This window comes from Caenorhabditis elegans, chromosome X (assembly GCF_000002985.6).
Source record: "Caenorhabditis elegans chromosome X".
NCBI lineage: Eukaryota > Metazoa > Nematoda > Chromadorea > Rhabditida > Rhabditidae > Caenorhabditis > Caenorhabditis elegans.
Window position 1 is genome coordinate 6,551,370 of NC_003284.9, and position 22,433 is coordinate 6,573,802.

At 35.3% G+C, this 22,433-nt stretch overlaps 3 protein-coding genes and 3 non-coding genes across 11 annotated transcripts; 4 read left to right on the forward strand and 2 right to left on the reverse strand.

The window, feature by feature from the left end:
* Positions 1-1,917: 1,917 nt before the first annotated feature.
* On the forward strand, positions 1,918-8,138 carry svh-2 (Tyrosine-protein kinase receptor svh-2). 3 transcript variants are annotated; one of them, NM_001029735.6, is made up of 19 exons: positions 1,918-2,120; positions 2,758-2,839; positions 2,896-3,004; positions 3,052-3,255; positions 3,301-3,551; positions 3,599-3,687; positions 3,737-3,952; positions 3,997-4,103; positions 4,283-4,385; positions 4,433-4,552; positions 4,598-4,786; positions 4,835-4,956; positions 5,003-5,395; positions 5,639-5,820; positions 5,873-6,125; positions 6,173-6,311; positions 6,408-6,574; positions 7,130-7,278; positions 7,519-8,138. In NM_001029735.6, exons 1-19 carry the CDS (start codon positions 1,947-1,949, stop codon positions 7,524-7,526), a joined length of 3,057 nt encoding a protein of 1,018 aa, NP_001024906.1. In that variant the 5' UTR covers positions 1,918-1,946; the 3' UTR covers positions 7,527-8,138. The 3 variants fall into 3 exon arrangements, with proteins under 3 accessions (NP_001024906.1, NP_509104.1, NP_001368077.1); NM_076703.8 differs by having other exon boundaries at positions 1,919-2,120; positions 7,130-7,282; positions 7,519-8,096; NM_001381011.2 differs by having other exon boundaries at positions 1,919-2,120; positions 7,130-7,271; positions 7,519-8,096.
* On the reverse strand, positions 8,097-11,059 carry aaim-1. Its single transcript, NM_001029738.5, has 9 exons — positions 10,961-11,059; positions 10,856-10,917; positions 10,741-10,814; positions 10,448-10,690; positions 9,883-10,009; positions 9,358-9,837; positions 9,123-9,302; positions 8,828-9,074; positions 8,097-8,298 (listed from the first exon to the last, which is right to left on the reverse strand). The coding sequence occupies exons 1-9, from the start codon at positions 10,995-10,997 to the stop codon at positions 8,201-8,203; spliced, it is 1,548 nt and encodes a 515-aa protein (NP_001024909.3). The 5' UTR covers positions 10,998-11,059; the 3' UTR covers positions 8,097-8,200.
* Positions 11,060-12,805: 1,746 nt separating this feature from the next.
* dop-3 (Dopamine receptor 3) lies at positions 12,806-18,355 on the reverse strand (the record flags this gene model as incomplete). 4 transcript variants are annotated; one of them, NM_001029736.6, is made up of 12 exons in its annotated part: positions 12,806-13,037; positions 13,093-13,219; positions 13,274-13,392; positions 13,650-13,979; positions 14,026-14,130; positions 14,174-14,264; positions 14,319-14,490; positions 14,788-14,886; positions 14,939-15,103; positions 16,293-16,440; positions 17,080-17,231; positions 17,943-18,355. In NM_001029736.6, 12 exons carry the CDS (start codon positions 18,147-18,149, stop codon positions 12,935-12,937), a joined length of 1,818 nt encoding a protein of 605 aa, NP_001024907.2. The 4 variants fall into 4 exon arrangements, with proteins under 4 accessions (NP_001024907.2, NP_001024908.2, NP_001368078.1 ...); NM_001029737.5 differs by having other exon boundaries at positions 12,808-13,037; positions 14,939-15,109; positions 17,943-18,153; NM_001381012.1 differs by having other exon boundaries at positions 12,935-13,037; positions 17,943-18,121.
* On the forward strand, positions 17,531-17,741 carry T14E8.6. The gene has a single exon (NR_071314.1). It is a non-coding gene; the product is annotated as an Unclassified non-coding RNA T14E8.6 (non-coding RNA).
* Positions 18,356-18,694: 339 nt separating the features above from the next.
* On the forward strand, positions 18,695-18,842 carry T14E8.7. The gene has a single exon (NR_071315.1). It is a non-coding gene; the product is annotated as an Unclassified non-coding RNA T14E8.7 (non-coding RNA).
* Positions 18,843-21,775: 2,933 nt separating this feature from the next.
* On the forward strand, positions 21,776-21,912 carry T14E8.5. The gene has a single exon (NR_071316.1). It is a non-coding gene; the product is annotated as an Unclassified non-coding RNA T14E8.5 (non-coding RNA).
* Positions 21,913-22,433: the final 521 nt, after the last annotated feature.

A 22,433-nucleotide genomic window follows, 5' to 3' on the forward strand; every position in this document is an offset into this window, starting at 1 on the left:
GCTTTCTTTTTTTGTTCTTTCCCTCTCCTAGCTCTCACCAATCTAAACATTTAACCCCGCTCTCACGCACTAACCGTATTGAGCATTGTGTTCAAATGGCTGCTTTTGGGGTTCTTTGTCTTTCTTGTCAAATTATATTTCTTTCACTTTTTGACAACTTTTTATTTTGAAAATTGAACATCCTAATTTGGGTTTCCAGTTTCGCAAACTCATTACTATACTACAGTGCTGTATATCACACTGGCGGAGACTCAGATCAGAATGGTATTCTATCAAACGTCTTAGACATTCTCGCGTTCAAAACTTTTCTGACCTTAAAAAATATCAATACTATACAAATATTGACCCCTCATATTTGCGATCCACAGTTTTCCACATGTTTTCAAGTGCGATCCTCCAGTACAAAAAAAGACATAACGTTTATCAGTTGCGGTGACATCACCAGATTTATCAGACATTTTCACGCTCACACGCATTTCCAATCAGTTGCTATCTTTCACCTCATTTGTTCCAACAAAACGATTGTTAAAAAATCGTCATCGGAAATGGGTCGAATCAGTAGTAGTTGGCCAATGTTCCTGCCATGACTCACTTACCATCATTTATCGTCCCTCTCTTCATGATTATAATTCGTTTCTGTGTTTCTCTAGATCTCTCAATTTGTTTCCAACTCTACCTACCGACTTGCGTGAACTTAAGCCTCGCTGAATCATTCTACAACAAAAAAAGTTCCAGTAGTACCATTGATTGAAAATTTTCTTTAGAAGTGAAAAGTATGGTTTGTGGTTTTAAAGGGTGTTGGTGTTGAGTTGAACTTTTTTATAGAACTGATAAGCTCCACAACCATGTGATTTGCAAAATATTGATTACGAGCTTGAGGGGCTGTTTCTAGCTTTTTTCCCGTTTGTAGACTTTTTTGTTGAAAATATTTAAGGAGAACTGTCACATGTAAAGATGTTACACTAATTTTTATGTCTTCTGAATACAGAAAATGAAAACGTACCTATGTAGTAGCAGTACCGCTCTATTTAAAAAAAGGTAATCTAATCGGAACGTGAGATAATATTTCTTTTTAGGTTTAGAAAACCGCCATTTTAAAGCTAAACATTGTAAAAACGGCCATGGTAATTTTTTTGGAACTGAGAAAATGTTTTATGGTACGGCTACTAACGGCTATAAGTATTTATTTAAAAAAACTATTTCAGTATCAATGCGGAAAAATAGATCCACTAAGATTATTTTTTCGTTTTTTTCTGTTTTTGTAGTGTATTGTGGCCAAAAAGAACACTTTAAAGCAAAACTCGTGAAAGAAAATGCCCTACTTTAAATGTTAGAGCAATGAAAAAAGCTCGCTTCCAATTTTTCATAACCCTTACTTGGTTTTTTATTATAACAAACAAAACATCAATCGCTAGAAATTGACATAATCAAATTTTGATTAAAAAAATAAATAATGCGTCTTATTATAAAAGTAATTGCTCGTTTTTTTTCGTCCACTAAGATGTTCAAAATAGAGTGTAGGGAGCAACTGATCTTTTTCGATAGTTTTACATAATCGTTCGATAGCCTGTCTTTCATCACAATGTTGGAAAAGATGTTTCCATGCCCTGTCATTATTGCGAAACGGGTGCCGGAGTCGCAATTTTCTCCGAGTCATTTTCTGTATAGAATGAAAAAAAGAGAGGAAGAGAAAAACACATGTCTCCCGTCTCATCTTCATTCCGGACCTCTTGCTCCACTCTTTTTTTTTATTTTCTCTCTTCCTTCTTTTAAAAATGTTTGAATTTTTCAAATTTTGTCATGTTTTGTAGTTTGAACGTCTATCAGTTTTCCCACAAAACTTTGGAATTTAATTAGATTAAAAGGGATTTTTTATCACTCAACAAAAAACTTTTAATATGTAGCGCCCAACTTCCAGGGACATCATGTCTTGCGGATAATCAAAAATGGTACTCGGCTCGTCGCAAAGTTCGGCGAAGGAGCTGACCACTCAAAGTTCCATTTTCCGCTTCTTGGTGCTCTTGCTGTGCTTCACTTCTGCAACTGGCGGGCAAATCAACGGGAAACTCCTCAACGGCAATGGTGTTTTTGTGTCCAGAGACGAGCTGCAGAACAAAAATGTGAGGTTTTTTGTGAATAGCTTTATTCAAAACTTAATTTATCTTTGATCAAAAGTCTTGACAAGTTTGACCCAAAAATTAAATGCGGTCCAAATTTAATTTTCTCAACTCTTGTCTAACTTTTGCCTAAGGTTCGCCAGTTTCTGAACTATAATGCAACAAAGCGTTGTCGCCAAACGTTGATTATTTTTTGAACCTAGTTAAAAACGCACAGTTCAAAAACCATTACTAAGATATGTAATTCAACTTAAATTCACTTAGGCATGATCAAATATCATAATAACAAACATTCCAAATGTTTTTCTGATTTTTTGAAAAATTTTCAGTGAGAGTATTGGAAAATTACCAAATTTTTCGAACAGTGTAGTATTTTTTTAAAAATTCGAGAACAGGTTCAGGTTTGAATCCATATAATGTTCTAATATAATAAGTATGATTAGATCATAAGAAAAAAAATCGTTTTGTTGGCTTTCAAATTTATTGTAGATAAGATCTGAGTCTTCACCGCTTTTTATTTCGCCACATTAAAAATAAAAAAAAAACAATGATATTTAGTCATTTAAGAAACATGTGAGTGGTTTTGAAGAATTTCAGAATTGACCTATAAAAAATAAAAGTCAACAATTGTGTTTTAAAGGTGCTGGGTGTAATCACTGGATTTGATCTACTTGTTGTCGCTACTCATTCGCGATTTCAGGTCTTTGAAAATAATGAAGAACGTGAGTAATTTTTTTTTTCACTTGTTTCCGGTTATCAAACGTCTGTCTGTTTGCAGGTAGAACAGTTGGCCATGTATCACTTGATATGCATCCACGCACCAAGTTTTTGGAATTGAAGCTCTTCTCGAAATCTGAAATATTTTACTGCGATGAGTCAAGCTGCGGGTATCTATTTTTGCTTTGTTGTAAATTTTTCAATTTCAATTTTTCAGGTTATGTACATACTCCGGTGTTACATCATCGTGCTCAACATTTATGCTGAACGGAGATGAGCCAAAAATTCAAGAGATCTTAAGTTCGAGTGCTGTGAAAATAGAGAATTTAGGGCAAATAATGTTAGCAATTTCATTTAAAAATGAGGAAGATCCAGACAACCCAAGAACAATGATTTTACGATATAATGCTCAAGACACTGGGTATTTTATAATTGTCTGAGATAATTTTAATAAGGTTGATTACAGAACTGTTATCCCAACAGCGTATCATGCCGATTCAAGTTTTATTCACAACAACCATGCCCTTACTGGTTTTGAAAGGGAAGGATTTGTATACTTCGTGATGACTGCAAGCCAAATCTTTGAGCCAGAAGTATTTTTACACGATCAGTCAAATAACAAAGTTACGGTCACAAAAGTCATTAGATTCTGCGCGACAGATCAAACTGCAGACTTGGCATCAAAAATCTCAATTTTAGTTGGTTGCGATCAAGAATGTAAAGTTTGAAATACCAAAACTAAATTTTTATTGATAAAATTTCAGTTAGAAATATAAGTTCCCGGGGTGAGACTGCTGTTTATGATCATGCAAATGATCTAATCAACATTGTGATGTTCAATCACACATCTATGGTTTGTTTTATAAAGTGATGCGTTTTTCATTGAACCTATATATTTTAAGAACCACTTAATGTGTCGCTTCAAAATGGCCAACATTGAAAAACGATTCAAAACTATTTGGAGTACCTGCCAAGAAACTTCATTTTCTGGCAGTACCGCAAAGACAACCCGTTGCAAGTACCCACAAATTTTTGATCAAATGAAGGTAAAAAAGGGCTGCTTGACGTATAGTCGATTGGACGATGAATCATCACCAACTCTTTGCGTGCGATATGGGGTAGGTGCATGTTTTCTATGCGAATTAAAACTTAAAAATTGCAGAGAGGCGATGCTCTGGACAATTGTCAGCTTCACACTGCCAAAAGTAACAGCTATCGGTACGGATGGTTGGAAGATTATAATGTTTTGCAAGGAGAGCTCATGATGAGGTATATCGCTTGTTGAAAGAAAATTTTAAAAATTGCAAAAAATTGAGTTAGCCTCATATAAAGTTTTCGACACACTGCCGCAGTTTCTTGACATGGCTAAAGAGAATAATTTTGGTTTAGAAGTTGCGACCAATTGCCGAGTTCACCACTTCTCTTGAAATATACTAAAATATTTTCAGAATTCCTTATCCTTTCTTTGGAATCGCTGAATCTTTAATAACTGATGGAAAGTCATATTTTGCCGCCGTCTCGGGAGAGTTTGATATGTCAGATGTTTTAAGGGTATGCATTTTTCACATCACGAAATTGCTTTCAAAATTGTTTTTTAGTTTTCGGCATCCGAATCTGCAGATATTCGTCCACACTGGAGAACCAACATCTCAGTTGTCGGAAAATTCTCTATCACAAAAACAAAGGAAAATCAGCTACTCTACACTACGGTCGAAGGAGTAAGTGTTTTAAGAAAATGTTTTGAACAAAAATTAAATTTTTAGCTGCAAAGTTTGGATATTTCATGCAAAGGGCTATATCCAAATTGTCAGACACTGCGTCAAGGTGGATGGGAAGATCCTTTAGAGTGTTCCTGGTGCGCTGATGACAACGCACAGCGAACCATTACTTCTTCAGAAGTCAGCAGCTGCAAAAATAATTTGAAGCACGAGTGTCCACCAAGTATGCGATGGGTGAGTTTCCGTGTATCTTCAATAAAAATTTTAAAACTGTATTTTCAGATTCACAAGTACAATAATAACTCAGGATTTACTGCAGTTGTTGATGGCTTCCGTGCATTGAAAAATCCAAAGTTAAATGCCTGCGGAACAAATTGTGTAGTTACGGTTGTTGATTCTTCTAGGTAAATAAAAAAAAATAATCGTTTGTTTCTAAAATGCGTTTTGCAGTATTCAATGTGATACGAACCCAGATGAAGTCATCGGTGATTCATGCAAACAAGTATTTTTAAGCGGTATGATTGGGGACAAGAACTACTCTTTCCCTTTTGACTATCAACAAGCTGATCGAGGGACTCAAACAGATGTGAAGAATAGTCAAGTTGACGATAAGAAGGGTAGTAGTCCTGGATGGAAGATCGCAATTGCTATTATCTCGGTGATGACGATTATTCTGATTGTCGCTATAATCGTCTACTACATGAGGAATCGATTCCCCAGAATTAAAACTCATGTCAGACCGCCAATTGGTCAACGTATTGAGAACGAGTACGATATGGGACACATGGCTGGAAGGCAGGCTCAGCTAGCAATTAACGGAGACAACTACGTTAAAGTTTTTAGGTAGGTCTATATTTTCTGGAGGATTGTCGAAATTGGCTTAAGTTTTCATTTGGTTAAAAGTGTATTTTTTCCCATACTGCGAGTATTTTTTAAAGTGTTCCCTTCCATAAGTTTCGTAAGATGATTCCAAAAAATGAGATAAAAACCTTTCGACGACATCCAATAGCCGCAGAACTTAAAAAAAAGTTATCGTAAATATTCTCCCAATACTTTTAACACACCACGATTATTATTGTTTTTCAGAAGCATGCGTCCCGATCTCAAAGTTGATTTCAAGAACCTGCGCGTTGACAAGTTGGATCCTATTGGCCAAGGTCATTATGGAGTTGTCTACAAAGCGATGTACTCACCATCCAAAAGTTTGGAGGAAAAAGTTGTTTGTAAATATCTGAAAGAAGGAAAAATTTCGGAATTTTATGAGGAAGGTAGACATTCCGTATTATTTGAAGCCTCTGAAAAAAAGCTCAAAACTTTCAGCAAGAACAATGTCTGAGTTTGACCATCCCAACATTCTCAAACTGATCGGTGTTGCACTAGATGATTCTTCCCATCTTCCAATTATAATTACCGAGTATATGGCAAAAGGCGATTTGAAGAGCTTTATCGAAAACGTGGAAAATACCATCAAAATGAGAGATTTATTCGAATTCGCATTTGACATTGCGAAAGGAATGAATTATATGCATTCGAAGAAGTTTATTCATAGAGATCTTGCATGCAGAAATTGCTTGTTTGTTCATTTTTCTTTTTTTTCAAGATATTATATTAAAATTCCAGATTGGATGAGCACCTCCGAGTCAAGATTGCTGATTTTGGTCTCTGCAGAAAAGTGGATATTGAAACGGAATTATATGTTCAAATGCACGAAAGAGACTTACCAGTGCGTTGGTTCCCGCCGGAAATATCCGAACAAGGGGTATGTCTAGGTTGCCCGGCATTTGCACAGGTGTTGTATTTCTAAACGCAAAACAAAATACGATATAACCAAACGTGTACATTAATTGTTTTTCAGTTTGGCATAACATCCGATATCTGGTCGTTTGGAGTTGTTATCTGGGAACTGTTCACACGCGGATCTACACCGTACAGCAATATGGCTAGTTGGATATTGATTCTTCCATGGTTGAAGGAATCAGAGACAAACAGGCTACGGAAACCTCCATATTGTCCCGAGAAATTGTGAGTTATCGCCTGGAAAATGTTTAAAAGTTAAAATTAGGAATTAATTTAGAGAATTTAAAGTCTCTAAAATAACTTTTATTGTATATTCTTTATTAGTACTGCAATCTCTATTAGTGCGGAACCTCTTCTTTTCATTTCAAAAGTTCTTAAAAAAGCCCCGGAAATGATTGCTGCACTAATAGAGAATATACAAGACTTTTTTACATTTTTAAAGAACAATTCTAGTGAAATAACAATTTTATGTACATTTGAAATTTTACAAAACACTATACCCAGCTTTAAATTTTTGCTGAAACCACGTACGAGAGAAGTTTTTGCAAATCCAGGACGCCCTGTTTAGAGAGCCAAAAGAGTGAAGTGTCGTTTTGCGGTTGAAATTTAACACTGATAACCGATAGATTTTCGAGTTTGTATTCATAAATTTACTTAAAATCCGGTAATTTTCAAAAACAATGTCAATATTGTTATCAGGTTTTAAGGGATATATTTATCATCTATAAAAAATGTTGGTCATAACCGTTACCCGCATTTAAAATAAACAACAATTTTCAGATACACCGACGTGATGTTGGCTTGTTGGAAAGCAAATCCTGCCGAACGGCCGCAGTTTAGCGACCTCGTGACTATCATTCCAAACGTTGTGAAGTATATGGAAGGATATGATCGCTCACAGTTACAAGCTGGTTATGAGCGAGTAAGTAGTAGGTGCTGCTTGCTTTTCTTTCGTTTCTAACATAATTGAGTTACCCATGCAACAATTTCCCTCTGACATTGATTTCCAAAAATAGGTTAAGGGTTACTGAATTAAAATTTTTTGTTTCATTTCACAAAAATGGATTATGTTTTCTGGTTAAAGTAATTGTTGAACCTGTGTTACTTTCCATGAGCTTTTTACCACAATAATATCAATAGAAAACCACAAACTTTATTTATCATTTCAGGTTTCTGAGCTTGTCACGTCACGACCCAGCATTTCCAATTTATCAGAATGAGATGCCAAACACACCTCTCCTAGCAAACTGTCAAAACGATACTAACGATTCCAAAACTCTTGCCGAGCTTCCATCCGACAGTCCTTCAACTTCAACTGCAATTCCACAGAGCACTCCTTACCAATTATTGAGTGAATGCTCAGAGACATCGGTCTAAGTCATCCAAGTTCACGAGGTAGATTTCTGTTAGTTCCGCGTTCAGTTTCAATATTCATGTAAACTTTTCTTCCACGACTTTGTAATTGCGCACCACCTTTCGTCCCATTCATTTTCAATATGAAAATCAATCAAAAGTTATTTTTTGCAATCAATCCGATTCTGTCCCGAGTTACTGGTACTTTCTTTGTGATTTGTATCCTTATGAATACTTCTTTTTGCATTTGTATTTTCCATCTTCCGTCTTATTGCTCCAGCGGTTCTAGTTGACAATTTGTTTGCGGGTTTGATACACATATACTTTTCTTTTTTCATCCTGTTCTCCTTTTCTATGTACTTTTTTCACATGGAAGTAAATCAATCAAATTGAAATGAGCATATTTTACAGATAGAATAAAATAAAAATAAAAAAAAACAAATGATGACATGAAATAAATAAATGGCATAAGTTAAGTGGCAATAGGGAAGAATACACTTAATTTTTTTGCTGGTGAGGTTGAATTCTGTTGATTTCTTCTCGAATTCGAGGTATCACATCCGGTGAAAATTTATGAATAGTTGGAGCAACGGCATCTGCAATTAGTTGTACTATAGAACTTTTTCAAAAACAATTTAAAGACTTTTAAGGCATCAACAGTGGAGAATCTCCATACAGAAAATAAAATAAATTAATGCAGCTTTGCTAAATCAGTTAACACTTTATATCATCGTCAGTACAAAAATTGATCTGAAGTCCTTTTTAAAATCTTTAAAAGTTGAAAACATTGTATAATTTGGTACATTTTCAGACCATTAAAGAATGAGCTTATGGGAAAATGAATAACAGTAATTTCTACGATGCTAACATGAAGTGCAGTGATGCCGGTTTTTTCGGCACCTACGTCGAAACCCTAATGAAATTTTTTGTCTAGAAAATATAGTTTGTAACAGTGATGCATATCACGTTTAATTTTAAATGCCAAATGGTTTTTTTTAGTTTTAGCCTAAAATGCAAAAACCAATATTCTAAATTTCAGCAATTATCTTACTCCCTCAAAAACTTCAGTATTGCTCCTGAAATCTTTATACATTCATGAACTCATTAATTGGTGTCACAACAAACCTATGATAGTCCGCCATGGGTCATTGTGTGCCATTTCCTTCTTTGTTTCTGCGAATGCACTTAATGCTGCAGAGAAGTAGTTGTTTGCCTGGTTTCCGAGTTCCGTGAAATTCAACGAGTTTGATTTCAATTGGCTGAGAATTGGGCTCACAGCTTCTAGTGGCGAACTGATCAATGGCGTTGGTGTAGCGAATTCAATTTCCGGTGGTATATGTGATGGTGTCTTTAGATACCATGGGGAGACGAACTAAAAAACAAATTGAAATGAATAAAGCAAATAAAAAACAAAACATACAACTCCTGGTGCCTTTGTTGGTTCCTGCTTAACTTCGTCATCATGCCAATTTATTTCAACTCTGAATGGTTGTGTAGAAGTCTGCTCAGCAGGTAACTTGAAATTAAATGCAACTGGAGGGGAGGATATTACTGTTTCCGTAGGTTTAACTGGTGCTAAAGCACTTGTTAAAGTAGACACCTGCAAAAAGATAACTTTTTTTTTTTGAAATTTTCACTGAAATAAGGGCACTAACCTGAACAGCGTCTACTTTATAGTTCCATGGAACGTACGTATGTTTGTCAACGACGGGAATAATTGTTCTGGTCGTTCTGATGATATCGTTTTTCAATGTATTTGGGTTTTTTGTGGTATACGGGTTTGGCAAAAACTTGTGCACAACTTTTGGCTTTTGAGTGGACGTTGGTTGGTTCATTGGAGCGCCACGTTCATCAACAATCACAGTTTTTATAACAGGTCCATTCGATTGAGAAGTTGTTGGCCGTGGTTTGAATTTAGAGTTTGGATCAGTTCTTCTCATGATTGGAAGACTAGTCCTCGTGACAACTCCGTCGATTACTGAAGGAAGTGCGGGAGGATGAACGGTTACATAAGTTGTGGAAGAAGTCGTTTGTGCCACCAGAGACTCAATAGGTAACCCTTTTTTCAATTCCGATTCCGGTTTTTTTCTTAGATCATATTGGCATTGCATTGGATATTCTTTGTTAGTTAAAACCTTTAATTTTTTTCTTTGTGGGAGGTTGTTAAGTTTAGACGGTACCTGTTGCATCTGTGCAAAAAATTGAGCAGCTTCTGCGGTACATTTCTTACCAATGTTGATATAAGTGCAAGTTGACACTTCCGAAAGTTCGATTTTGCTCACGCAGTCTGGTCGGGTACACATTTCTCTGAAAAGTGTGTTTTGTGACTTACAATAATCAAGTAATGTTTATTTTCTATTATTGCGGCATGTAGTACTCGTTTCCGGAATTTCCTCGACTACTAATTTTCGAGTGCTTAATTTAAAATGGAGAATATGACCATTCGCTTACAAAAAAGTAATATCTTAAATAGAAAATCATAAAAATTGTGAAATATCGTTACAGAAAACACGTTTAATTAACAACGTTATTAATTTAGTGCAAAACTATGAAAAAGGCTCATGAAAATATCTTTAAATTGTTGAAACTATAAGGATGCTTCTCGTAAAAAACAGGGGTGCAGTACTAATAGAGACTGAAGTACTACTGGAGTCTACGATACTAATTTTTAGAAGGCCTTGAAGGGTGCAGTATTAGTAAATATGCCTTACTACTGAAAAAGAAAAAGTACCTATATATACTTACCTGCATGATTGCAGCTTATCCGCAAAAACCGTATCATTTCTGTTACAAACCGATGATTGCGGTTCTGCTAGCACATCCTGAATGCATTTGCTTCTTCTCAAGAAGATCTTCTGTCGTTGTAGAGAAAATGGAGCACATAAATATGAATGTAACCTTTTTCCGCGCTCTAGTTGGGTTTTTTCAGAGGGTTTACCGCACTGTACCATTTTTTGATCAAAACACGGGAGGATGCGACTATAGGTTCTAAAACATGATTAGTTTTAGTTTGGTACTGGTTCTCCTAAATTTCAAACCTGCAAGTATGCATTAGCTTTGCTTCTGTCGTAATATTGAAAATAACTTCAATGGGATTCATATTGAAGTCAACCTAAATATGAATTTTAAAATTTTATTCCCAAGAATACATACCTTCTGAGCGCTAAGTTGCATTACACACGGCAAGAAATCCTTTAGTTGACAGCATAATGAAGCTATAAATGTAATCTTAAGAAATTGCTGTAGTAAACACCTCACCTGTGTATAAAATGCTGAAAAAAAATAATAACCTCATCAGTGGACTTCTGCTTATTAAAATGACTTCTTACACCCGCAATGAAACACGCCTGTAAATCTGCAAAATAAAATCATTGGAACATTGAAAGAAATTAAGCTATAAATGCCAACATCAAAGTACAAATGAAGTGCAAGCCGAATTGGAATGCGGTATGCACAAGTGTGGAATTATTTGGAAATGAATAGAATGACTCAGATTACACACGTGCGTGCAACCGTAAAACGACGGCATACCATCAACTACCGCGTGCTTCTCACATTGCTCGGCCCACCAAATAAAGGCAGACTTGAGAGGTGTTGAGCGGCTGGTCGCTTAGACAGTCGGGGTGGTGTCAATCTCAGCGTCTCGTCTGGCTACTTTCCATCGCGTTCGGTTTTGGCCCTACCTTTTTCTAGTTCCTACCGTAATGTCAATATTGTGTGGCAACGGGTGAGCAAGGAAATGCAGAAACCGGGAAAGAGGCGGTAGATCGACGGAAAGTGAGTATTAGGGTGTTGAATTGATTGCGTGCTCATGGCGCAGACGATACCTTGGTTTTTGATCGGACGCAAAATGGAGATGAGCGCGAAAAACCATGGCGTACGAAAACTATGTCGGGCTAGGCTGTCTGTCAGCTGACATAAGCTGTTAATGCACTGTTTGGCAAACAAACTTCAGGAAGTGTGAAATATGAAATTATCGCCTGATTCAATTGGATGAGTTTTGAGTTTTGATCTAGGTTTATCAGCGAAGAGCAAAAGTGTCTAATACACGGGATATTCTAAAATGACAAGCACAAGTTTCCAGTAGAACTCAAGTTTACCACAAAAGTACGTATGACATGAAATTTAATTTTAATAAAATCTCAATATTAATGCAGGTTTTACTTACCGATGTTTTTCAAGTTTTCATACTTACATATGAAAGGAAAATTCACTAATGGCTTCAATGGCAGTTTTTTAATACATATATTAGTTAAGGTATTAGTTCGATAGGTGCACGAAGATTACAAATTTGTTCCCATCGCCTCCCATCGACTCAAAATGTCTATTTACTATTAAAAATATGCACAATAAAACAAAAAAAAGCAAACAAACAAGGAAATTAAATAAAACCAAGAAAAATTTAGCAAAATTTAAATCTCAAAATAGGTATATTGTGATATTTTTTGTAATGTTTTGAATGATTATAAATTTTTTTAAACACATTTTCAAAAAGTCTCACTATGAGAGACTTTTTGAAGTGTTATGAAATGTTATCTATTGAAAACATGTTGGGGTACTGCTTATACACAAGTTACTTTTTTAATAACCGAAACTCGTTGGAAGGTCTTTCACAAGTTCAATATTCAGTCGGATATTCCAGTCTGAAATTATAATTGTTAAAAATCGAAACAGTTGAAATGATAATCCTATTGCTTCTAGTTTTACTCTTCACCTCTGAACTTCAGCCGAGTCATCAGCCGCACAGCCCTACTCTGAAGATAGAGATCAGTTTTTTTGTGCATTTCCAAACTAAGAAAAAGCAGGGATTCGTGATAATGTTGAAGAACCATCTCAACACTACTTACATGTAACCTGACTCTGTTCGAAAGTTGACCGGAAGCCCCCGGTACATAAACAACATGACCTTCCACCCGCCATGAGTAAACATTCCACTATTTCAGACCTCTCACTTTCTTACACACGCCCTTCAATCTCAATAGTGTTGAATGGAGGAAAACGGTCAGACGGGAACAGTAATGCTCTTTTGTATCCATATCGCCCCTTTCTGGGAGACGGCACGATTAGCAAACCGAACGAAGAAATTGGATACGGTAAAGTTGAAAAACTAGAGTATCGTTTTATTTTTAAAATAAATAATTTTTTCGAAATTTGAACGTTCAAAACGATCAGTAAGGCAATGACACATAAAGTTTCCATACAAATAGAATAAGAAAATAAAATATATTAAGATCATCTTTTTTTGAATATCCCGCATGATAAAATGTTCCGGAAGGCATTTCGGAATCTTTGGTCAAAAACTGTGTAGATCAATGGATTGAGAGAAGAATTGAGACTGAAATTAATTATTTAACAGAATGTAATAGTGCCTTAAAAAGACGAAAACTCACTATCCCAGCCATGTCGCAAGATATAAGGGAAGGAAACCAACACAGGCACTATTTTCATCAATTATCAAACAAATTGAATTGCTCAGGTGAAGCACGAAAAATGGCAACCAACAGAAGAGGAACACAGCTGAAATGTAAAATTGTTTATTGGAACTGCTTCTTTCTAGTGATTGAAAGTTACCTAGCACAACTGCAAGAGTTACTGTAGCTTTGTGTTCCCTCCTCATTTGTTTGGTAGCCTTTTTCACCATGTGCCTTGATGGTCTTGGCTTATTCCATCCGCTGGTTGCGCGACTCAGGCTATAATTCATATTTGAATAATTAACACTGATATAGTAAAATAGGGTACTTTTCCGATTTCTGCCCCCCAAAATGTTTTTTATTCAATATTTCAATTTAAATACTCACGTGAATGTTTATTTCAATACTATCACAATTATTAGGCTTAACAAACAACAATAATAAGCCTGAAATTACAAAAAAGTTCACGTTTCATTAATGAAAATATCGAAAACATTTTGGGGGGCAGAAATCGGAAAAGTACCTAAAATAGTTACCTTTTAAATAATCGATTTTTATATACCCGCATAGAATCCGAAAAAGAAAATTCATCATTGGCTAAGAGATCAGCAAGGCTTTTTTTGTGAGAGTTTCTGTTAAGAGAATCAGTGTCCATATACCCATTTGTTTTCAATAAAGTGGTTGATTTGCTTTTCATCAATATTCCCGGATTCGGGAGGAGTTTTTGTTTATGTGTTCCATTCTGATGAGAAAATGGAAGATCGTTAGATTTTTGGCTGAGTTTCTTCTCGTCTTGAATACTCGGCACACTTATGCTTCTCAGTTCTGGTTTTACATCTAGCAATCTTGTTGTGCTTGTATTTGATCTGAAATTTCAGGATGATATTTGAATAGAAAAATACTAATTCAAACCTAGTTGTATGCAACTGTTCCCTCGAATGCTTTACACTATTAGACCCATCGATGAAAGGAAGGATCTCTTCAAGCTCCTCACCGAAGGATCTGGAAGTTTGAAAGCTTAAGGGAAACGTTTATAGACTGCCCAAAAATACTTATTTACCTAGTGAGAATTGCCGAAGAGTACTTGTCGTCCAACATTTCAACTGTATCCCGAAGGTCCATTATTGAAATTTCTTTTTCTTTTTCTGCTTCTAAAGAATTTTCAGATGAAACTTCCGATAAAACTATTAGCTTAAAATGTATACCTGGTCGTTCTATAATTGTTAAGTTAGGCATACTTCCACATTCAGGAATCGCCGGTATTGATGTACTTGGATACGGCGTTTTCTTTGGCAGAAAGTTATTGAACGAGTTGATCATTGGTGAGATCGTTGATGCATCTTCAGACGATTCCGACATGGTTGGGAACGATGACGTCTGCAACAAAACACGCCATTTTCATTGTCTATTCGCTTTACTCTTTTTATTTTATTTTCTGCACTAGCACTTCAATCCTGGGAATAAATTGAATTCTCTGAATACGAATGTCAATTACAGGATGCATTAGATGCCCCGGATATGCTAGAGGCTAGCAGGTTTTCTCAACAAAATACAAAACCAAAGCAAGTGGGTTTGACACGTCTGACCGAATTTGTTGTTAGCACCGAACACATCAAAATAACGAATTGATGATTGGTGATTGGTTAGCAAAAAATTTCATTAGAGATATCAAACCTGAAAACTGATTTCTAACAGTATTTGATCCGTTCGATTTTTGAAATGTTTGCCCATTTGTCTAGCGATCTGGGCACCACCAAGAAGTGCCGAGCTGATCTGAAAACATTTCAATTAAAAAACCTTTTAAGAAAAATTATCAATGTTCTACTTTATCGTTTTCACTCCTCTGTGCTTGCCGTAAGCTTCTTGCTCGCTCTCGTTGCCGCAGCCTTCGGAAAATAATTGTATATAAAATGATCATGGCAATGCATGGAATAAAAAATGAAAAGATTGATGAGATCATGTTGAAGTATGGGTTTGCCAATTCGCATTCCTGTAACTTAAATCGATTGAGATAAAAAACGGACTGGTATTTTGTTTTAATAAAATTCTAGTCCACGCTACGGCATTTAATAGTTTTGTTGGATATTTTGTTGTAAATTATAAAAAAAATCAGAAAGTATGAACTAAAAAAACTTCAAAATAACCCAAGAACAAGTTTTTGCAATTTTGTAGCCGGAAATACGGTACTTGGTCTCGAAGCGACCAAGAAAACCGGGGTTTCGTATTTTCATTTCAAAAATTAGGTGAATTAGCGGATTAAAACATAGATTAGATTATATTAAAGTTCAAGTCATTCTTGAATTGACCTTGATTTTTCATGTATATCATTTTTTAATTTTTAAAAATTCATAGAGATAGAAAGTAACATAGAAAATTGATTGATTCACAGATATTTCTCGAATGACTAAAATTTAGAGATTTTACTTCGAACATTTTTTTTTGCTGGAGGGGTTTCTCAAAATTTCAGATACACAAAAGAAAACTAAAACTTCACGCTGTAAAATTGTAATAAAGTCAGCGGCTCTTTTTCTTTTTTTCAATATTGATGTTAAAGTCATATATGAACATTGTATGTTTTTTGTCGAATTGTTTTATGATTTGAAACTGAATCTTAACGACATTACGCCATCTTTAAATTTTCTAGGCGCTTAACAATTATCCATCCGTATGTTATTTTTACTTCAAAAAAAATCTTTAAATTCGGGTTGCTTTGTCTAATTGAATTAATGAAGAGCATATATGAGTCATGATGATGTCATTTCAATTTGTTCCTATTATTTTATGGGCGTTTGTTTGGCGGCCCCCCGTCGTGGGAGACACAACGAAAATGTGGTGGTGTGTCTTAAATTGACAATTCAATTAGTACTTACGACCCCGTCACTTCTCTATCTACAGAACTTGGCTTAATTTAATCTTAACGGTGCTCATTCTGTCGGCACATCTTGTGATTTTTTTTGTGGAAATCAAAAACTGATCTGTACCATCAAATTTTGGTTTTGTATTATGAAAAAAAGTGCTTATTTTTGCTTTGTTTTATTTTTTTGTCTTTTTTGGAAAAAAAAAGTAATCTATCATGAAGAGTTTTTGCTCAAGATTGACGTGTAGACTGAGTGCGTCAGAAACGCGTTCTTCCTTGTTGGGTTTTTTTTGTTGTGAATTGCAACAGCTTCAAAACTCACATCGTTCTCTTCCATTGGATTCACTCCCAAAAGAAGTGGAAGAGCAACAGCAACACTGACACCCCATACAATCGTGATCGAAATCATGGCACGGCCACCACGTGCACCGTACTGAGCATATGAGATTGGATGACCTATTGCAATATATCTGAACGATACATTTTTTAAAATTTGTTTTGTTGTCTTTAGGGGATTCTGACAATACATAGGATTATGATTCTGGGATTAATTTTTGGAAAATGTTTGACTTTTGTTTCTCGGACATCTACAATACCAATACTCAGATGTAAAGTCGTTGTATCAATAACGGAAAACTACGGTATCCAGACTCTAAACGGCCAAAAGTTTTCAAACAAAAAAGGATGTGCGACCTTAAAAATTACAATAACCTTCCCTCCTTTCTTTTTTGAAATTTTCGTCGATTTTTATTTCAATTTTGTACTAAATTTTGTATATAATTTTATTGTTGTTCAACAAGTTCTACAAAACTTAACGTTTTTTAAAAGAAAAATAGCAAATTACAGTACTAACTAAAGGAGCACATCTATTTAAATATATTTGGTCGTGTCGAGACTGGGTTCCATATTTATTTCAAAAATTGTATAAACTGGCATCTAGATAGTATTAGTCGATGCAAATCTTTATGCACGAAAAATAAAATTCAGTATTCAATTGTTTAATTTTGATTCCCTAAATCTAAAGCTTTTTTTGGTTTGAGAAGTTTTTTTTTTGAAAATTTTAACGCAAATAACACTTATTTTTGATAAAAATTATTCAAAAATCATACCTATCTAACGAAATTGCGAGTAAATTTAGAATAGAAGCTGTCGAGCACGCGACGTCGAGTGCTTGATACACGTGGCAGAAAAATGAACCCAGTCCCCATTTGAAATCGTTCCACTCATAATATACACCAAATGACATCACTCCTATGGCAACCTGAATGGGAAAATTGAATTGTGTGTGTGGGAAAATTATTGTGCACTAAATTTAATTTAATAAGATTATGTTTTTGATCTTGATATATGTAGCTTTTAAATGTTCTTTAATAAAGTTGGACCAAGTTTCACATTTTGCACCAAAAATCTAGTAAGGTAGCATTTATCTCAAAAAACTTCCGGAGCATGACGTCATTCTAGAAACTTGTTCATTTTTTGTCGAAATTCAAATCTTCTTCCATCTTCTTGCAGAAGATTTTTGGTGTTCGCAATATTTGCGAAGACGCATTGCATTTTGATTCCCGTGGGTGCGATTCGCGTGCTTGTATCATTTTGACATCATCGGATCTCCATATATATAGAGTGAGTCAAAGTGCAGTGGCCCCCATTGAACAATTGGAGAAGGGCTCCAATGCAGTTGAAAATAGATGAGAAAAGACCAGGTACATAATGTTATGCTTGAAAATTTGAATGGCCCAATGGCCAGATCTCCCCGGGGAGACCGCGCTGAACCAAAGTATGGACCTGGCAATGTCTGGGTAGAAAATTCTTGTTTTTTTTTCTATTTTGTTCTATCATCAAGAATTCACAATCCTATTTTTTGGTTGAACAAATGTTTGATAAATCATTATTGTATTCTAGCTTAATTTGGAATAGTTTCCTATTCTTATTTTTGCTATTTTATTTCAAAATTATAATTGAACTAACTCACCATAAAATCAGAAACTGCTAAGCTCACAATTAGCATATTTGTGACGGTTTGTAGAGATCGTTCTCGAAACACTGACATTATCACGAGAACATTTCCAAAAACTGCCATGGTGGGCACCAGTGGCAGAAAAACGCCAGCGGCCACTCGCCATAACACAACCATCAGAGGTGACTCAATGTCTGTAACGTGGTGTTGTCCAGCCAACATTCTGATTTTAGACGACGGATTTCCAGAGAAAATATTAAGAAGAATAATAATATATAAGTACGGGTAGTAGAAGGAATACGGAAGTATCGGAAAGCACTATGAACAAGTTGTTGCGAAAATGGGCAGCTGATGTGTTTGAGGAGGGTGTCGGCATATGAAAACCAGTGAATGAGGTGCCCACATCGCTTTTTATAGACTTATTCGGGGAAGAAAAGAAATATATAAGAGGGTGTAGGGGAAGATGGGACGCTTTCTGGGGAGGGCTCGGTTTCTTGTCAAAGTTTTCTGTTGGGACCCTGTCGTTTTTTCTTCGTTCCGTCTCCCACTTCTTGAAATAAGAAATAACACAGCAAAATAGAAAACAGAAGGGAGAAAGTACGAAGTTTCACTAAAACACCATGTTCTTCATATGAAAAATGTCGGTGAACGAGTAAAGCACGCTGATGGAGGGACCGGCAAAAACAAACGTTTCTATGCTATACGAAGCACCACTTAAAAATGGCAAAACAAAATGAGCCTTGTGAGGAGACATGTAATTTCCAAAAACATCTGATTTTCTACCGAGCTGCTTCAGGATGTCACTTGCAGCTTTGAGCCCCGCCGCCAAAAAAGTGGCATCATTTTTTACCATTAAATTTTGCATGGCTCTACGATTTTGTGCATCGTTGAACAATCATCGCTCATCCCATTGTTGGTTTCCGAGTTATGCATCAAAAGTTTGTGCGTTGGCCTTGTCTGGTCACTATAAACGCTATGTTTTCTAGATTCTACTTTTTAGATTCATAAGGTCCCCTGCCTGAATTTAGTTTCAAAACAATAAACAACTCTAAATGTTGCATGTCATGTAAATAACGATTAAACGTGTGGTGTGAAGGAAACAAAACAATCTCAGCGAAAGTGCGAAAAATGTTTAAGACAATAGAAAAGAGCGGCTCTAAATGGCGTTAAAACAAAGAGCCGGAATAGGAAAAAGCAAACTTAATGTTGGTAGTGACACAGAAAATAGAAAAAAAAAATTGGAGGTGACAGAAAAAAAAAACGCAATATGTGAGTAGGTGTGCTACAAGATTGTCAAAGTGTAGTTAAAATAGAAATAACTAAACAAACCAAAAAATACAAAGTAGCTAGTTTGATTACTCAATTTTTAGCTTATTTTTATATTTTCAAATGAAACCTATGTTATTGGAAAGATGACTTTTGAAATAAGGCACTACAAAAAATCAGCAGCAGATGAGCAAATTGAACTATGAAAAAAAACTGTTTTCAGTCCAATGTTATTTTCTACAAAAAAAATTTGAAAACTTTCAGACTTGCAAAAAAATTCAAAAAGCGTCCAGAACGTTTTTCTCACTCTAAACACAAAACAAAATTATAGACAGCTTGCAAAATTCCACATCCTCGAAATTAGATTTTTCTAGTTCAAATTCAGCTCCTCTGTCGCTGGATGTTTTAAATGGTATTTCGACGGTGTTTTTTCAAATAACATATATTTCATTTAAAAGTCTGAAAGTGAGCTGAAATACTTTCTTCAAAAGAGCAAATAATATATTGAATGTTTTCATATTCCAGCGGGAAACATAGACATATAGCTAAAGTTTCACTAGTTTCATTTTTTGCGCAATTTATTGCCATCTATGTTTTTACACTCAGTATTTGATGGATTAGACTTGTAGGGGTTATAGACGGTACTCATGCAAAGCGTATTGCAAAAAAGGTTGTATGGTAATCCCGGCACAGGATCAACTAAATGGGGCGCTTCGCCACACCAGTTCCAAGACAAAAAGTCAAACAAAAGCAAAAAGATTAGAAATTCACAGCCAACAAGACATGACTCTATTTTTTGACAAGTTAATGCTGAGGACAATAAGGAAGTTTATCCGAGTGGGGGAGTGGTGTCATTTGGGTCAGGTTTTGGACACGTCCTGTTCCCTGTGGGATTGATAATAAGGTTATTTGGGTGCGCCGAAGGGGGCCACCTTCCATCACAATGACTCTCACGGTCACAACTGCACGTGTGAAAATGTGTGTCAGAGCTTTCAATTCGGATAATCTAGTTTTGATCGCGTGGAACTGACTCACTCTATGGAAATATATTTTGGAAACTTTCCGATAAGTTTGCTTAATTTTGAGGATCGCAAAAAACGTAGAAACAGGTATAACATAACATGACCGAATAAAATAATTGATTTAAGATTGTTAGAATTTTTGAAAATTTCAGACGAAATTTTATCCAATTGCCAAAATTTTAAAAATTCTGTGAATTTTAAAAACTTTACGCATTGCTACAGGACTGAGCCCTCTACAATGGTATATCGCTGAGTGAGTTTTCAAAAAAAAATTGGAAAATCTAAATGAAACTATATTAAAACTTCTAAGCTCGAATTATAATTTTTAAATATTTTTTTTTGGTAGATTTTTAGAATAATTATAGCAAAAACTGAGTGATAAGCCGTTTTTAATAATTAATTAAAAAGTACCCATTAAAAAAAAACTGAAAATGTTTAAAAATGTTTATTGTTAATTAAAACGCCACATGATTGGTAACAATATTTTAAGAAAATAATCTTTTAAAAATTAACAAAACACTAGTAGATTAACTCCGTAAGAAAAAACATAGTCTAATACAAGAAGCTGTATGTACGATAATTGTGCTTCTTATTTTAAAAAACTAAACTTGATTCAGGTATAGTTCAATTGATAATAAGCGACATATAAAGTACGTGGTACTACTAAAATTATCCTACTCATAAGTATTCATTGCAAAAAGTGTTGGTTATTGAGAATTCCGAACTACGGTTTTTACTGCAGCACAATGGGCGTGTGTTCTGCTCGAAATTTTTTTTTGATTGTAGTTGGAAAATGTATGCTTTCTCGTATTATTGTGCTCTATGTTAACTATAATTTTTTTCGGGAAATGTTAAGTCTCAAAATCTAAAATTCGCGTTTGGTTTTGGTTTTGTAGCAAAGGTGGGAGGAAATTTTGGAATTTTTGACAATCGAGCAAAGAAATTCAAAAGTTGAGCAAAAAAGTGGTGTTTTCCTTTTTTTTAACAGGTGTAAATAAATAATTTTTTAAACAGGATGAACTGGCAATTGCCAAAAATAAAAGAAAACAAAAAACTTTGGAATAGCAAAAAAATTCAGCTTGTCGCCGAACTTTCTTTTCACTATAAAAAATTCAAATTTCAAGTGTTTGGAATAAAAAATAGTGGAAAAATTGGCCTGGAATGGATTAGGACCCGATGCGATAATGACAACTTAGTTTTCAAAGCGGATAATACCGTAGGATCAAGTGAAGGCGTGCTGACAGAGCAAACAGATGGAGGAAACTTGAAAACAAAAAGACGAAGTAGAAGAAATTTAATAATTTGGGGACTGCAACGTTTTCAAGCTTAAGCAAATGAAACTGATTCATTCATCGGATGATGCTGAAAAGGAAGAAGTATGAGGAAAAAAAGAAAATAAATGTTTTAATATCTCGACTATGTATGTGTGGATGGGGTTGTGTCTGTTTTTATGGAAAAGCGAATGGGGATCTTGAGAATTGGGAGGAGAAGCAAAGAAACCTCCGCATTTCAATGGTCTGCTTTTCCAAAGGCGGCGTGTGCTTCACGAAAATGGAGGACGACGGCATCGGCGGCAGCGACCGATGAAGGCGATGGCAGGGAGGGCGCCCCCAAATAGGGACGACGATTGAATGTGGAAGAACACTGATTTCGTCGTGTGGAGAGGAGGACTCAACAAAGTAACACGAATCGACCCTGGACCCCAACAAGAAAAGGAAGACGACAAGGAGGAGCCCCCCCCCCCCCACCTCCTTAATCATCGCCTAACAATTTAGATAGAAACGAAACCTAAAGAAATTGAGAAGAGGAGCAGATTGGGTCGGGGTTTTGGGTTTGACGTACTAGGAAGTGGGTTGGAGCTGATCCTGACTCAATCCGCCTATTTGACTAACTCGCATTTTGCCAAGTTTTTCTTTACGCTCAGGTTTTATCAAGGTTTCAAACATTTAAAGATAAAGTACGGCCTGTGGGAAAACAATTAGAAACCAATTTTTATGATGCTGAAATAAGTAAATATTGAAAAAAAAACCGTTTTTTTTTTTTGAAAAATCACAAAAATATTTTGTACCAGGTTTATGTTTTAAGTATGTTAAAAAATTTTATATTTCAACATTTCAGAAGTTCGAATATGCGATAGTGCTTTTGATTTTTCCAAAAGTAACGTAAACTCAGTTTCACAATATTTTAACTTAAAATAGAAACATTTTCAACCATTTTC

What these genes read in the sequence shown, in the direction of transcription:
- svh-2 (NM_076703.8), top strand. Translation starts at nt 1,947, where the DNA reads ATGGTACTCGGCTCGTCGCAAAGTTCGGCGAAGGAGCTGACCACTCAA. An exon ending in TCTACACTACGGTCGAAGGA is followed by an intron (nt 4,553 to 4,597) that starts GTAAGTGTTTTA and finishes TTAAATTTTTAG; the next exon opens with CTGCAAAGTTTGGATATTTC. An exon ending in CGGAAATATCCGAACAAGGG is followed by an intron (nt 6,312 to 6,407) that starts GTATGTCTAGGT and finishes ATTGTTTTTCAG; the next exon opens with TTTGGCATAACATCCGATAT.
- aaim-1 (NM_001029738.5), bottom strand. Translation starts at nt 10,997, where the DNA reads ATGAGGTTATTATTTTTTTTCAGCATTTTATACACAG. An exon ending in TGCAACTTAGCGCTCAGAAG is followed by an intron (nt 10,815 to 10,855) that starts GTATGTATTCTT and finishes ATTCATATTTAG; the next exon opens with GTTGACTTCAATATGAATCC. An exon ending in AAGCTAATGCATACTTGCAG is followed by an intron (nt 10,691 to 10,740) that starts GTTTGAAATTTA and finishes ATCATGTTTTAG; the next exon opens with AACCTATAGTCGCATCCTCC.